General features: G+C 37.2%; 2 protein-coding genes across 6 annotated transcripts in view; both read right to left on the bottom strand.

Annotated features, from left to right (window-relative positions):
• Positions 1-2098, bottom strand: part of LOC128518418 (serine hydroxymethyltransferase, cytosolic-like) — a 33890-nt gene extending 31792 nt beyond the window's left edge. The window contains exon 1 of one of the 5 annotated variants that reach the window (XM_053491510.1): positions 2007-2098. The gene's annotated coding sequence lies outside the window, so the exon portion shown is untranslated. Of the gene's footprint in view, positions 1-7; positions 743-2006 lie in introns of those variants that run through there. The other 4 variants (XM_053491513.1, XM_053491514.1, XM_053491511.1 and 1 more) reach the window with 4 other exon arrangements.
• Positions 2099-6476: 4378 nt separating this feature from the next.
• shmt1 (serine hydroxymethyltransferase 1 (soluble)) lies at positions 6477-15718 on the bottom strand. Its single transcript, XM_053491515.1, has 12 exons — positions 15561-15718; positions 13432-13530; positions 13202-13347; positions 12997-13112; positions 12743-12903; positions 12551-12632; positions 10982-11194; positions 10761-10877; positions 8810-8932; positions 7246-7362; positions 6960-7070; positions 6477-6851 (listed from the first exon to the last, which is right to left on the bottom strand). The coding sequence occupies exons 2-12, from the start codon at positions 13519-13521 to the stop codon at positions 6679-6681; spliced, it is 1449 nt and encodes a 482-aa protein (XP_053347490.1). The 5' UTR covers positions 13522-13530; positions 15561-15718; the 3' UTR covers positions 6477-6678.
• Between the last annotated feature and the right edge of the window lie 767 nt (positions 15719-16485).

Here is a 16485-nt window from a genome sequence, read left to right as displayed (position 1 = left end):
CACTTACACCGAGAAGAGATGATGTGGGAATGAAGTCAACCGACTACTCTATAAGGCATAATCCAGTCAAAGTCTTCCGTCTTAAATTTTTTGTCCTTATCTTATCACCTCTAGGTTGGACTAACGGCTTCCTGTCTGGTTGTTCAACTAGGTGCATAAACAAACTAGAACCAGAAGATACGAGCACATCACCCCTAAGCATTAAATGGTCTCGAGCCTCAGTATCTGATCTATCTTATGATCCACCACGCCTACTTCGATCAAAGGGTGCAGCCTGCTCGTTTAATTACTACACCACCGTGTCGCCGAAGAGTGGACTTTCAACTTTAATTCAAGCAGTTCGAACAAAAATACTTTAGTAACTGTTGTTTAAAAATGCTGTAATTCTTAAAGTTCATCCATTTTTACAGGCTCAAAAGGCTGTAATCAAAGTAAAAGTCCAAAGGTCCAATTAAATATTAGAGTGCAATATGTACTGTGTGTTTATATTTATTTCACTTTATCAAAGATATAAGCCAACGACTTCGGGTAATGTTCACATCACCCATCACGAGGATACAGTGTGATCTCAGTGATTTGGACTAAGGGTATTTTTGTAACTGCTTTATTTACTGTATTGTGTGAAACACCAAAACAAAAACAAACAAAACAATGTAGGTGGAAATGCCTTGTCGATGGGAGGTCAGAGGAAAATGGCTATATTAGTTCAAGCTAACAGGAACTCTAACATTCTGATCAAACATTCAAAAAGCTTTGGTGAGCAAAAAAAAAAAAACTAATACAAAACTGAAAGTGAAAACCCTGAAACGTCTAAAACACTGAAACTGTTCCTCTTCTGTCAACCAACATGAGGAACCGGAGGCGATAGTGGTGCAGAATTACTAAAACAAAACTAAAATGGAGGAGAACAAAAAAAAAAAAAAAAATATATATATATATATATATATATATATATATATATATATATATATATATATATATATCCTGGTCTTTTTCACTTTTCTACTGTCAGGTTTCGGTAATCATGTGCCCACTGTAGCCATAATCCTCACCTTCGCCGACAGAATTGGAACCCAGTCTGGTCTTCTGAGTTTCACTTTTATTAATTAATTATTTACATTTTTTTACAGACAAAAAGTTTGAAAACGTGCCAAGACCAAACAGGGAATGTCATTTATTGCCTTAATGTTTCCTTTATGCATGTAAAATGTTTAGGATCAAAACAAATGACTTTTAAATTGTTGCATTTTACAAAATATTTTCAGATAATTTATTCTAAAAAGATGGAAAGTAAACATATTAAAATAATAATAATAATAATTACCAACATGCTCTCAGCTGTTGCTCTATTATCTTTTCCCATTTTCTTGGAAGAATCCTGTTTCTTAGCGTTGCTTTATAGTTAAAGGTCCGATATACGCCTCACGTTTATAAAAAAAACATACTGTATAGAAACTGATTTACTTTACTTTAAATAATTAAAATTAAAACAGTAGCTCAAAACCAATAAATACCTTTTAACACCTAAGGGCTACACCCTATAGCCTAGTAGTCCATACCATATCATTTTATAGAGATTTCCTGCACATTCCTGCAAGTCCAAGAAAATTATGTTCCTTTGATTATTGTACACCTGTTAGATTGGTCACTTTTAATATCTTTTTGAATTTCTTTGTGATATTTGTCTTAGATTTATGGAAAATACAGTATGTTCGTGGTGGAGAACGAAGTTTCCTTACACCTTATGCAATATAATGCACCTTCTCTAAAATATACTACATAAAAATGTCAAAAATATTACAAATAAAGAAACACTGTGGGTGACAAATTCAGGTTCTGATTATTTTAAACAATCTTGTGGAAAACAGACTGGAAATCTCCAGAGGTCTGATGATGAAACTTAAATGCTGTAACTGTCAATAAGTCATTAAGTCAATTTGTGATGTTTATTTATCTCTCGTCATTGTCCCAAATCTAATTAAAAAGTGAATGAACATATCTCTTACCTTTTTTTTTACCTTCGGTGACGGCGTGTGAGCTCAGTAACAGCTCTCTTTTACAGGCACTCGAAGAAACCGAATATTCCTGTCTGTCTAGTTCTTACCAAACAGCATACTTGTAGGCACTACCACTTGGCATACTTGTGCATAACGCCATCTATCTTTTATACAAGGAAATGAAAGGATGAGAAGCAAAGAGTGTTACCTTAGTTCCTACAAACAATATATTTTAGATTATTTTAAGTTTACTGCATTGATTTGTTATTCATTACAGGTATAACGTATCATGGTATTTATTTATTTTTGTGTTTTAATTTAGAAAATAATATTATTTAATTATCATTTACAGCACATTATTATTATTATTTTGTATATATCCCTGCATGTGTAATATCTGATTTATTGGTTATGTTGCTTATGTTAAGAGGAACTAACAAATTACTTGCCTTGGGTTCCCAGGGGGACAGGTGAGAGTAGCACATGAGAGAAATTTGTATACTGTCTTATCGGTTGGCTTAGTAAAATAAGTTTTTGCAAATTTAATTGTAGCCCACTTTTTACCCACAGCCAGAGAGAGACTGGAGATTAGTCAGACAAGTCAAGAAAGTTGGGTTACAATAGTATGAGAGGAGAGAAGACTAGAGAAGAAATGGTGAAAAGAGAGGAGAGTTGAGCATTACTATAGTTCTAGTAAAAAGACAGAAAATGTTCAGAGTCAAATGTACAGAGTCTTCGTAGCCTACAGATGACTAAAGCTCAAGCTTTCTCTCTCTATTGAGCTACATATGCGACTCTTGAGCTGCCAGTGATCCAGACCCCCTCGCCTTCTGGACCTGCAGACAGACATGTACATGGGCTGATCACTGATTACATTAAAGCTGATCAGATTATTTGTAGCTTTAACCTTTTAACTATTTCTACAAATTTTTTACTCGTCAACGATAGTTATACTAACACTATTCTTAAATATATAAGTTTCACTTTTAAATAAAAGTTACAAGAATGAAAGACGTAGATTGTAGAAGCATTAAGTCTGTTTGCTCTTTTAAGGATTTTTTTCCCAGCATCCGGAGCTTTTTGGGGATCTTAACGTGGTCAAAAAGTCATAAAAATTGGCAGACAGGTTGGAATCTACTGCTATCGATGATGAAAGGTGCTTGGGCCCACTCATCGTTGCTTGTAACTGTATTATTATTTGTGTGTACACATGCTGGATGTGATTTTTTCCAGTTTTCTCCAGCGATGCTCTCTGAAGACGCTGAACAGCATACTGTATATTTCTCCATCATATCTTAATGCGCTTATCACACCTGTACTACACCATGCTCACTCTTATCCTCTTGCATTGCTCGTCTGGTCCCACCGTCTCTCAGAGTACAAGAAGGACATGCATCAAGATTCTTCGCTTCCTTTAGAAGTCCAAACAGCTGAGTCTCTGGCAGCCTTCCAATGACATCTAAAGAAATACTTTAAAACAACAACCCCACCCATGAGTGTTTCAGACTGATACTACTGATGGTCCGTATCCTAGTGAACCAGGATAAGGATGTCGTTTCTCGATATGGGCATCTGCCAAGCACTACAAGTATTAATGTAAATGATTGAGTCTGTCAGAAACTCTAAGTTGGATAATGTTGAATAATGGTGAGGAAAAAAAGAGGGCCAAGCAGCGGTGCCATTGCCGCCCGGCTGCACCACACAACCTGTGTGCTTCTTTTTAACATGTTAAGACCTCCAAAAAAAGCATCACACTCAATATGATGTCACTCAGGAAGTTTAGTGAGATTTAGGCTATTTTCGACATAAGTTTATGGTATCGCTTCGGCTAAATCATTATCGGTATAAAAAATTTAGCAAAAAAAAAAAATTTAAGATCTGACTTAAGTGTAGACTCATCTCATCTCTTTAATCGTCTATACCACTTTATCCTGTGCAGGGCCTGGAGCCTATCTCAGGAGACTAAGGGCACATAGCGGGATGCACCCTGGATGGGGGTGCCAATCCAGGGCACACATTCGAACCCTCAACCGTGGAGGTGCAAGTCCACAGTGTTAATTACTACACCACCGTGTCGCAGAAGAGCAGACGATCAACTTTAATTCAAGCAGTTCAAAATGCAGTCCAATGAATTGTCAATTGAATCTTTAACAGCAGCCAAATCAACAATTTGGTGAATTCATAAAAAGAAATAATGTGCTTGTGAGCTCAGCAACACCAAAACACCTAGAGACAACTAAAGTGGATGATCTTCACATCAACACACAGGAGGAGGAGGAGTATCACGGTCAAAGTCCACACAGGGTTTTCTTAAAATACAAACCACTGAAAACACTCAAGAACAGAAATGTCAGATTAGATTCTAAATTTGCTATTAAGAAATATTAAGCCTGTCCAGGTGGAGGCAGTGTTGCTGCATTAGTGTGTGTGTGCCAACAGAACTGGGTCACACTTTTTTACTGCTGATAGAAGGATGAGGACAAATTATGAAATGTATAGAGCTTTACTTTCTGCTAAGATTCGGTCAAACTCTACAAATCTGATCGGACAGAACATCACAATACAGATGGATAAAAATCCAAACCCATGACCCAAAATGTTTCACAAAAGCAACCCGAGGCAAAGCAATGGAATGTCCCTAAAAGGCAGAGTCAGTCACCTGACCTCAACCCCACTGAATGAAGACAAAACTAAAAGCAAAAAAAAAAAAAACCCAGAAAAAAAGCAGCTGAAGGCAACGTCATTAAAGCTATATGAAAAGTGCAGGATTTTTGTTAAACCCCTTGAATTAGTGCTAAAAGTCTAAACCTCGAACACATTTTTATTGCTTCGTTTCAAATCCATTGTGTTTGTGTTCAGAGAAAAAAAAATCCTATGATTGTGTCACTGTTTAAATATTTACAGGTCTAAAGTTAACAAGGTACCGATGAGGTAATACAAGTGACAACACATTCTGAGCATCAGGATTAGGAAAGAAAGATAAAGATAAAATATAATATTTTTGGAAATAAAAAAAATCTTCTGCACTTTCATGGCCATTTGTCAGCGACATGACAGATTTAATGCCCAAACAGGACAATTATATAAGAAACAGAATGAAAAGTTTTATTTATTGGTGTGAGGTCTTACTATAGAGTTGTGTACAGGGCTGTTTGTTTTAATCTCTCTTCCACTCGATCCAGGAGGAACTATGACCAATCCCATCGACTCCTACGGACCAAACCTGGCCACATATACAGTACATTTTAGTTTATACCCACCTGGATTCACTTCTAATGGTTTCCTTTTTCCTTCTTTACTTACATTATTCTCTACACCGCTTATCCTGTACAGCAGCGGTACTGAATTAACATTTAAAAAAGTAAAATTTACTTCAAGCAAAGGTTGGAATTTCATGTTTGTGTTAGGATTCAGATCTCTCTCTCTCATATATATGACTTCCCTGTGGAGTCTGGTTCCTCTCAAGGTTTCTTCCTATTACCATCTCAGGGAGTTTTTCCACCGTCGCCATCATTGCTCATCAGGGACAGTCTTATCATTTTGATTTATACACATTCACATCTCATACAAACTTAAATAATTCTTTTGATTGTGTAAAGCTGCTTTGGGACAATGTCAATTATTAAAAGCGTTATACAAATACAATTAAATTGAATACGTCTGATCTAATGACCTGCGTTTTATCTCATAGTGGCGCTTCATATTACCGATTTTATTTAACGTCTGGAACAAATGAGACAAACCGGTTTTAAACTTTTTGCGTGAAGAATAATCATACATCGATCTGTCCGTTCATCTTTGCAGTTCCGATTTTTGATAGATTTCTTTCCTTTTCTGGGAGGTGCGTCGCATTTTCATTTCTGTTTCTTCTGCACACTCGATCTATACACAAAAAACTATCGGGTTGATTTACTCTTTTGAGTGAAGCATATAGCCATGCCCCCGGTACACTAATTGTTTACATTTAATCGGAAAAGCTTTAGGGTCCGGACAGAACCGTCACTGGGTCCAGATCCGGACTGCCACTTAGCGATGCCTGCTGTACAGGTTCGCAAGGGCCTGGAGCCTATCCCAGGGGAATCTGTCCGGGATGTACACTGCCTTGTGCCCAGAGTGCCAGTCAATCACAGGGCATACATGCACATGCTCTTATTCAGACACTACTGGAAATTTGGGAACTAGTAACACTAAAAAAGATGCAACTGTATTAGACAGTAACACAGTGATACACAGAGTGGCTTATATTTGTCTTGCAAGCGGCAGAGCTGAGAATGAAATATTAATTCCATGACCTTTTTGTTTGTGTCCAAAGTCACAAGTCAAAAGCCACCAGATATGAAACCTTAAAAAAAAAATTGATCCTCATAATAATTATAATACTAAGACGAAGAAGCGTTAAGAAGAGGCAGTAATGATTTTAAGTTTCAATTGTAAAAAACAACATACTGAAGTGTGCCTTAGATAAAACACTAAGACAAATTTCTGTTTAATTTGGTTTTATTTAATCACCTGAGTCATTTCACTGTATTTAGTTTTTCTTTTTATTTGGTCAGCAAAATGGAGAATGTCCAAGATTAATCTTTTCACACTATAATAATAATAATAATAATAATGTGTGATGGACGTCACAGTATATTGCAGTTAAAGCTCAGGTACATGAACGAGAAGATGAGGATTAAGCTCACAGCTCTGGCAACCCCGGCATGGGGAATTTCCCAGCAAAAGCCTCAACCTCTTCTCGGATTTCTGCCATTCTCTTTTGATATTTCTCATCCTGAGCCAATGTTTCCTTGAACTCCTTTAATGTGGCTTTGGGATTCATGTTTGTCTGGATCTCAACCGTTAACTGAATGCCTAAAAACCCAAGACATAAATTATAACGCTGTTTAAAAGGCCAATACAGTACGTATCAGCTTTCTTAAAATAATAATAATATTAAAGTGTAAATTAAATTTCACTTACATTTGTGAATATATTCGGCAACCACGCGGAAATCCTCCTCCACTAGCCCTCGTGACGTGAGAGCGGGAGAGCCGAAACGGAGACCACTTGGACGCAGGGCGCTCTTATCACCTGTTACATGTCAAATTATGATAAGATAATAAAATAAACATAGGTTAAATTTCAACTGCTTTGTATTATAATAATAAAATGAATGACAATATTTACAGCATTGAATAACGAGAAGATTTGATCTCTTTGCTTTCGACATAAAATAATAAAATGTCATTATAATATATGATGTCACCTGGGCAGGTATTCTTATTACAGGCGATAGCACAGGCTTCCAGCACTTTCTCTGCCCTCCCACCATCGGTTCCATTTGGACGCAGGTCAAGTAAGATTAGATGAGTATCAGAACCTCCTGAAAGCAGAAAAGAGAGATAAGATCTAATGACTGTCGCAATAAAAAAAAAGAAGAAAAAAAAAACAATTTTGCAATGCATCATTTTTGTTCAATAAATATTCTACACAACAAATATACATTTTAAATTGACTTTAAAGAGGTTATTGTGAATCAAAGACAAAAGGTGAAAATATCAACAGACGGTGAACTTGCTGTAATTTTTTTTTTTTAAATAGGCTTTTGTAAACCTATTTACTCACCAAATGTACTCTAACCTGACATAATCAGATTTCATAACTCGGGTTACAAAACCCGATTTCTACTAAACATTCTCCTTAAATGACCACAGCTTTAAAAAAAATAAATAAATAAAAATAAAACGATCTTGCAGTTTAAGACTACACTTTAACAGTAATTTGTGGGCAGGTAAGCCGTAATAAAGAAATAAAACATGCAGTACGTACTGCTCTGGATATACTTTTATAATACTCACTAGATGAAGCCAATTCCACAGTCAACACTTTAAAAGCATTTTTTGTACTTTACCAGATCATTATCACTTTTACAGCACTTTGTCCTGGTTACTACATTTTAAGAAATACAGTGGTGCTCAAACTTATTGAGACAAAAGTGAAATTCAATGTTTTAATATCACTAATTTTTCCCCCAAATAATAATAATCAAGTTAATAAAAATAATTCGTTATTTTATGCAATGAAATCCCAATACAACAATCAATATTTAGTATAAAGTGTATTATTCTTTAAAACCTGCTGGATCCAGATGGGTATTGCGTTAGACGTCTGCGGTACTCTGGTGTCACTCGCTTGATCCATACCTACTTGTTCGCTTGATGAAGATCATGTATAGAAGACTGTTTACTGACTGCTCCTGTCTTCAACATCGCCCCACAGGTTTCTATTTGGTTTAGGTCTGGAGATGACCAGGCCACAGCTCCAGAAGCTCAACACCCTCGTCTTTTCACTAGTTTTTCAGTTAAGTAGCACAACTCTTTAGCCAGATGGGCTGGAACTAATTAGTGACATCACCCATTTTGTGCACAGTGTTGTGTTAAAACTTTTCACCATCACTGTACAGTACATCCTTAAAGCACCTTATGATGTACATCATAATTTTGAAAATTTATTGCATTTGTCATTGTAGCTAAAAAAAAAAAAAAGGGAAAAAATAACTTGTAGCCTGTATAAATACACACGTTACCTGAAGTTCACAATTATTCACAATTCCTCTGCACTAATAAAACAGCCTCAAGATAGACTTTTTCCTAAATTAGTTTTTTTTTTTTACATTTTTAGTTATGGGTGAAAAATAAATAAATAAAATCAACCAGTTGACTACTTTTTAAAATTCTATGTGGAATTTAATCTGCTTTCGCTTGGTCTCATCTCTGCAAATAAAAGCACACGGCTCGTCACTGATAATAAATGATAAACATCAAACTTACCAGTGACGATTTTGTAACCCTTTTCCATCAGCGCCGCTGCCAGAGCCTTGCAATTTGCCAGCACTTGTGTCTGATAGACCTTGAACTCTGGAGTCAGAGCCTGCTTCAGTGCGACAGCCACGCCTATTCATTAAATCACATTAAATAAAAGCATCGTGAAACAACAACGCAAAGCACTAGTCTATTAAAAAATATTACATTTTATATGGAAAAAGCCAACATTTGTTCACTCATTATCTATACCGCTTTATCCTGTACACAGAGTCTCAGGAGAATCGAGGTACACCCTGGGCAGGGTGCCAGTCCATCAACGGGCACGCTTACACACTGTGGGCAATTTAGGAACGCCAATAAACCTAATTTGCATGTTTTTGGACTGTGGGAGGAAACCGGAGTACCCAGTGGAAATCCACCAAGCACAGGCAAACTCCACACACACAGACCCCGAGGCAGAAATCAAACCTGGACCCATGGGGTGCGAGACCATACTGCTAACCACTACACTAAAATCCAAAAGAAATATACATATGTAAATATTAGGAAATCACCAGGAGTAACCCGATACGATACCTTGGTGACGATTTTATCCTTAAATTGCTTATGGAGATTCTATAAAAGTATCACAATTTTATAAATATCCCAGTTCGACATTAATTTCTTTTAGAATGTTTAACAATTTTAAACAAATTTTTAAATCAAATAACTCATTTATAGCACATAAGACACTGTGCTGCCTAGTGATGTGTGAATAGGTTAGAGTGCCCCACCTGCAGAATGATAGAGGAACAGCAACTTTTTACCACCCCAAATGTATATAGTTTTAAAAAAACAACAATAAAAAAGCTAAAACTAATTCGAGTCAGTGTGTCGATTTTCCGCTTCTAGTAAATATCAAAACAAAATTTAATGTTAATCGAATCGAGGCATTTATTTTTATGGATACTTTGTTGAATTTAAATGTTCAGTACAACAATAATCATTCAGAAAAGTCATAAGGTTAGTTCTTGATTCCATCTGTTGGTGATACTTTATATAAATCTGTGCAATAAATTAAAGCACAGATAATGTATGGCTTCTGAAATATTATAACAGCAAAAATAAAATCGCTGGAAAAACCACTACCGTGCTACTGTACATATTACAGTACGTCCCCTACATATAAACAAGTCCTATTCTGAGAGCTCATTCGTAAGTCCAATTTGTTTGTTAGTCTGACAAATATTGTCTGTGTACAGTAAAAGGATACTAACAATTTGCTATACAGTATACTACAAAAAAAAAAAGAAATAAAAAATTGAAAAGAACGAGATGTCTCATCTTTTCACCTCGCTTAATTATTTCACTTTTTGTCTCCATCATTATTGCTTGGCTATTTTTAGCAGTTCCAACTTCATCGCTTCTGCTTTTACACTCACTTCCAGCTTCATCGCTTCTGCTTTTACACTCACTTTCAGACATCCTGGGGTTGCACACATGTGACGATGTATGCTGGAGATGTGAGATAATGTAACTTCCGCGGCTGAACATGTGTGAACGCATGTTCATATCTTCGAAAGTTCGTAACCCGAATGTTCATATGTAGGGGACTGACAGTATTAGCAAAAGGTTTGTTTTTTTCAGTAAGCAATTCTCTGAAACTTATAAAAGACATCACAGTGTCCTCTCTTACTCTGAACCTAATAGACTGCTTTTACAGTAGGAACGACTAATTTGCACAGTGTCTAAAGCGCATTATGGAACAAGTACCGTTGGCTTTAACACTTGATCCAAGCTATGATTGAGTACACCATACTGTGCCCGAGACCACCTTTTCAAATGGACTCAAGTTGTACCGGTGTCAGTGCTTGGGCCCTTTTGAAAGTAGCCTTAAAAAAGCTAAAATCCCTTTCACATTGAGGTATTGATCAAAATTCAAATGATCAGTAAGTTAAGAGAGACAAAAACTGCTTACCTGCAATGGCGTGGTTATGAGGTCCTCCCTGCAGCCCAGGAAACACAGCCTGGTTGATCAAACTCTCCAGGTTATAAAGGGTCTCCTTCCCTGTTTTGGCATCCACACTGCGCACACCTAACAAGCAACATGTTCACACACCGAGACTAATCTAACACAGACAAACAGCACAAAACAGACTCCAACCATGAACGTAGAGAATATGAATGTATTTTTCCAACCTTTTCTGTAAAAGATGATCCCAGCTCTGCAGCCTCTCAGGGTCTTATGTGTAGTTGTGGAAACGATATCGCAGTGTTCGAAGGGGGACGGGATCACTCCGGCTGCAATGAGGCCACTAATGTGTGCCATGTCCGCCAGCAGGTACGCCCCATTCTCATCCGCGATCTTACGCAGGCGACTGTAATCCAGGTTACGCGAGTAGCAACTGGTACCTGTGAGAATTACACAGAAACACACACAATAACAAGTCAGCTATTCATCATAAACACTGCTTATATTACATAAAATGTAAAACCTTTAAACTGAACCATTAGCTTTCGCGAGACGCTGCACAGATTTTTACACTCAGCAGGAGATGAAAGATTCTCCTCTTAAAGTCTAGTATTCAGCTTTCCTGTAAACGCCGATGCTGATAGCGAGCGGTGATGTACAAAATACTGGTGCTAATACCGCAAACATACAGCTATAAGGCATGCGCGCGCGCACACACACAAAGGAAACACTACTCTGTATTTATTTATCCTTTTCTTTTTGAGTTAATACAGAATAAAGAAATCTTCACAGCAACTGGGGAGCGTGATTCCAAAACACATCTAGAGCTACAGAGAGCTGTGTGATTATTAACATCCGCGTGCTTGAGACCTTGTGAGCGACTTTAGTAAGAGCTTGAACACTTTCACATTTTTTTTAAATAAATGTCTTAATAAGTTGAAAATTGAGATCTCTTTGTTTCAGTTGTATCAGAAATGTTTCATATAAAGACAGCAGTGTATTTAATTTGTGTTACCTGGTTATTAGAGCTGTGAATCAAAGGCAGACTGTTGATCCGATTCAATTTAATTTGATTTGTCGGTATGCGATTTTGGCTACAATTTAATTCAGTTACATTGCACTAAGGTTTACTGTAGCACTGCACAATTTCTCTTTTGTCTTTCGGCTGTTCCCTTTCAGGGGTCGCTGCAGCAAATCATCTGCCTCCATCTAGATTACATAGATTTTATACAATTCATATTTAATTGCAAAAGGGTGCAAAGTATTTATATCGTGTTTGTCAATGATTTAAGTGCTTGTTTATTTTTTTTTATATGTTTGAGGTGATGAATAAATATAAAAAAATATATATTTTTAATGATATTATTTAAGCTGTTATTTGCTATTTACATTTAACCAATTGAACCATTACAAAAGGTACATTTACTAGTTTAATATTGCATTTCAAATTTCAATAAATCTCAGTTTACTGTATGAATTGTTCTAAGCCACTATAATGCTCAAAGGATTCAAAATATTAAAATCTTAAAAATGTAACTTGCGTTGTTGATCAAACACATTTAAATAAATTTACAAGAAGCAAAAGACTTAAAGTGAAAAGATGAAACTTGCAGAAGATTTAAGTTTTTTTTTTTCTTTTTTAAACTAAAATACTAACCATAAAACTATGGTATATATTTTAAGACCATTTAACATTTATTTATAATATTTATTTAAAAAAACGATTCATAGATTCCATTAACTGTATCAACCAACAAAAGATAAAACCTCTAAAATGTTGCAGCTTCAACACGAACCTGCGATGATGAGTTTCGGGTGAAACAGACGAGCGTTTTCCTCCAGTCGGTCGTAATCAATGTAACCAGTCTGTGGGTTGACCTGAAAACCCAAATGTTACGTGAATCATCCTAGTAATAACGATAAACTGATTTACTAATCAGAGGACTTCAGCAAAGTTAAGCAATATTAACTATTCGACAAACACAAACCTTGTACGGCATGGACTCAAAGAAAATCGAGGTGGCGGAAATCTTTTTCTTTTCCGTCATGAATCCGTGGGTCAAGTGTCCACCATCAGGGAGATCCAGACCCATGATCCTCCCGTGAGGCTCCACTACTGCTGTGTACACGGCGAAGTTGGCTGGTGACCCTGAACACAACAACAACGACATGTTCATTAGTTACTTCATAACGCAACAGACCAAAACCAGAGTCCATAACACGGAACACCGTCCGAAGTTACCAGAATAAGGCTGCACGTTCACGCCCCATTTCTCCGGGTCCAGACCGTAAACCTTCAGCGCTCTTTGCTGACAGAGACGCTCCAGTTCATCCACATGCTCCGTGCCACCGTAGTACCTGATGAGATTTTTGCAAAGACCTCATGTTTAGAATTACAACATTATGTTTAACACAAATAAACACTTTGTATCTTATGGCAGGTTTACCTTTGGCCAGGATATCCTTCTGAATATTTGTTGTTCATGCACGAGCCCAGGGCCTCCAAAACAGCACGGCTTGTGAAGTTCTCTGACGCGATGAGCTCTAAACCATTCGTCTGTCTCTTCTTCTCCTTTCTAATGATCTCAAAGACCTATTGAAATGTTTGATTTAAACACAATATTTGTTTAAATGCTATTTATTAAAAAAACATTTTTAAGCACACACAGTAACATACCTCAGGGTCGTTGGTGCTGAGCGGTTCCTGCAGCATCCTGTTGTGAGACTCCCACGTTTCTTTGTCAGCGCAACAACCATTGTGTGCCATGTTCTTTATCTAAAACAAGTTCAATCAACAAAGAACAGTATGTTCTCAAAGGTCTGAGACAATCTTAAACTTTGTTTTTCAATGTTCAACTTTTAAATATGCCTCAAATAAGCTGAGAAAAAAAAAAAAAGGATTAAACATTTTTAAAAGGGAAAATCCCACCAGAATTAGTTAAAGTGAGATTTTATGTGACTAATGTCCCACACTTACACTATTTGGACAAAAGTATATAAAACACCTGATCATCACAAGTGGTTGTTGAAGAACCCATTTCAGATTCCTCTGATATCAACCTGCACTTGAGGCAGTGGTGGCTCAGAGGGCCAAGGCACGGAGTTACTGGTCAGAAGGTTGGGGGTTCAAACCCCAGCTCCACCAGATTGCCACTGTTGGGCCCTTGACCAAAGACCCTTAACCCCATCTCCTCACCTCAGCCATGTATCCTGGCTGACCCTGCACTCTGACCCCGGTAACGCTGGGATGTATGAAGAAAGAATTTCACTGTGCAGTAAATGTGTAACTTTTACTGCACAGTTAACTTAACTCTCTTCTGGAAAGCCTTTTCACTAGATTCTGGAGCGTGGCTGTAGAAATTTGTGTCAATTCAGCTACAGAAGCGTTAGATCAGACACTGATGTTAGGTGAGGAGGTCTGGCGTGTAGTTGGTGTTTATTCGCCATTGTTTGTTACCCACAAAAAAAAAAAAAAAAAAAAAGAGAGAGAAAGGTGAAGAGGCTCAGCACATTGGCACAGAAACCCCACCGCCAACTAGTGGTTTTAGGGTGTAACTGCACACAAGTATAAATGCTCATGATACCATGGAACACTTAAGTAAACTATGAGTAGACGTGACACAGAAGCATTTTTCAGGCCACATTTCTTCAGTTCTACTGGAAGGAAACAGCCGAATGTTAGACATTTAATGCAACTGTGGGAAAGAAACACTGGTCAGGAGTCCAGAAACTTTTGGGCATGCAGTGTATCTCTAGTAGACATATATATAACCTTCATGTGATTCGACACCTTAGCAAAACTCTCATGTGACTTCATGGGGTGGGGAGTTTTCTTCTTCTTCTTCTTAGTTGAACAGCGGCTAAAATCCAACAGGTTACATCAACGCCACCTGTAGGTCTCACTCTCATCTTCCCAGCCTTTTAAAGCCTTCCTTGAAAAAGTCTAATGCTTCCTTCCCTGATCTTGTCTCATCTGTAATAGTTCCCCTGTAGTGTTCATCATCGTCATGGCATCCATGGGAGTTTAAATCTTACAGTTGGTATTTATCAATCACAGGCTGGTTGTAATGAGTTTTGTTTTTCAAAGTACTTGGCATGTTTTATAAAAAGATGCCAACAGGGTCTTTATATCCTTACATGAATCTAAATTAAAGGGAAAACTGAAACGATGGCGCCTATGAAGACATTCTTTGCTATTCGGATGACTGATTACAGTCCTTCGAGTGGACATGGACTTTAAAAGTTTGCTGAAATTATTGTAAGACATACAGAAAGACAGAGCGAATCAACAGGTATGAAGGAATCTTTACCACCTCCTCCTGATTTCAGATTTCAGCTCAGGGGCTGGTAGTGCAAACAAATGCCAAACATATATAGTTTATAAAGTTTAATACTGAAAGTCTGCTGAGCTGTAGAATCAGACATGGCCTGTTGTTGGCTCAGCATGATGCAACTGCAGCAAGCATGGTGTGTGTGAGCCATGCAAACAAACCAGAAGTGCAGAGAATGATCAAAATCTGATCCCCAGGCGAATGCATTCACAGTGCCTATGATATGATATATAAAATAATAAAATACAGACTTGTTAAGCACGTGCTAATCAAATGTGCATGATATAAAACTCAGTTAGCAGCTGGCTACTGTTTGCTTATTCAGATTAAAACATGAACTCCAATGCATGCCATTAGTAACAGGAAACAGAACGTGTAATGTTATAGCACTTATATATGTAATGTTACTTAAGTTTGTTTATGAACATTTCTTTTTAAATAAGTTAATGTTACAGCGGAAGATGAAAGCTCTTACCTTCAACACTGCGAGTGACAGCAGTTGCTGGGATCTTGCGCGCTTTTTATGCACTCAGGTTAATATCCAAAGTGCAGGAGAGTTTATAGACAGAGATAAAGAGGTTATAATGCCTGGACACGCGGCGCGAGCGCGGGACTGTAAGAGGCGGGGCGGTACGGGGCGGGGCTGTCTCCATGACTGCACCTGTCAATCATTACAGTCTGAAAATAATCAAACCTTAAATCTTGTGAACCAAACAAACAAGTATCCTAAAGTTACATCTAAATCTGGCCAAGTATTTTATTCTTATGATAAATTAGTGAAGGTAAAACAGTATTTATTTATTTGTTTGTTTGATGGTGTATTTATCCTGCACTATCCAATGGTGCCCGCTCCCGCTCAAATGTGCTATTTAAGCACCATCAGTGCTGTTTAAATTTTTTTTTAACAAAGTATTTAAATGTTGAACGTGAGCTGGGTCATACATTTGAGAGATAAATAAATAAATAAGAATGTTTTGGTTGTTTATTAACATTCCGCTTTCTTCTTCGTCCGCGTAGTCAGGGTGTCAATTCTTCTTCGTGGTGTTTTATGGCGGTACAAATTATGTATTGGTTCATTACCGCCACCTACTGGAGTAGATCGGGAATCGGCTAATATTATTCTCATTTACCAAAGAAGGAAAAAAGAGAATTCATTCACTCATAGGCTCCAGGCCTCCCATGTGACTCTGTACACAGTAATGATTTGGAATATAAGTGAATATAAACTGCAGCATCTGTACCGTACATGCAGTCTCCCGAATCATCTGTGAACAAAATCACGAAATCTTGTACAATGTTTTGTACAAGATATTTTCCGTTGTGTGTGTAAATCAGGGTCAGGTGTCCGTTAAATTCTGGACGTGTTGTTTAATGCATGTATGATGTCATTTAACTATATA

The sequence above is a fragment of the Clarias gariepinus genome, chromosome 3, assembly GCF_024256425.1.
Source record: "Clarias gariepinus isolate MV-2021 ecotype Netherlands chromosome 3, CGAR_prim_01v2, whole genome shotgun sequence".
NCBI classification, from domain to species: domain Eukaryota; kingdom Metazoa; phylum Chordata; class Actinopteri; order Siluriformes; family Clariidae; genus Clarias; species Clarias gariepinus.
Note: the sequence above shows the minus strand (reverse complement) of the source record. Positions and strands in the feature narration are given on the sequence as shown.

Coding starts and splice junctions, on each gene's coding strand:
- shmt1 (XM_053491515.1), bottom strand. CDS start 13,521: ATGGCACACAATGGTTGTTGCGCTGACAAAGAAACGTGGGAGTCTCAC. Junction 13,113..13,201: donor GAAGGATATCCTGGCCAAAG/GTAAACCTGCCA, acceptor AAATCTCATCAG/GTACTACGGTGGCACGGAGC. Junction 7,363..8,809: donor GGGTTACAAAATCGTCACTG/GTAAGTTTGATG, acceptor TTCTGCTTTCAG/GAGGTTCTGATACTCATCTA.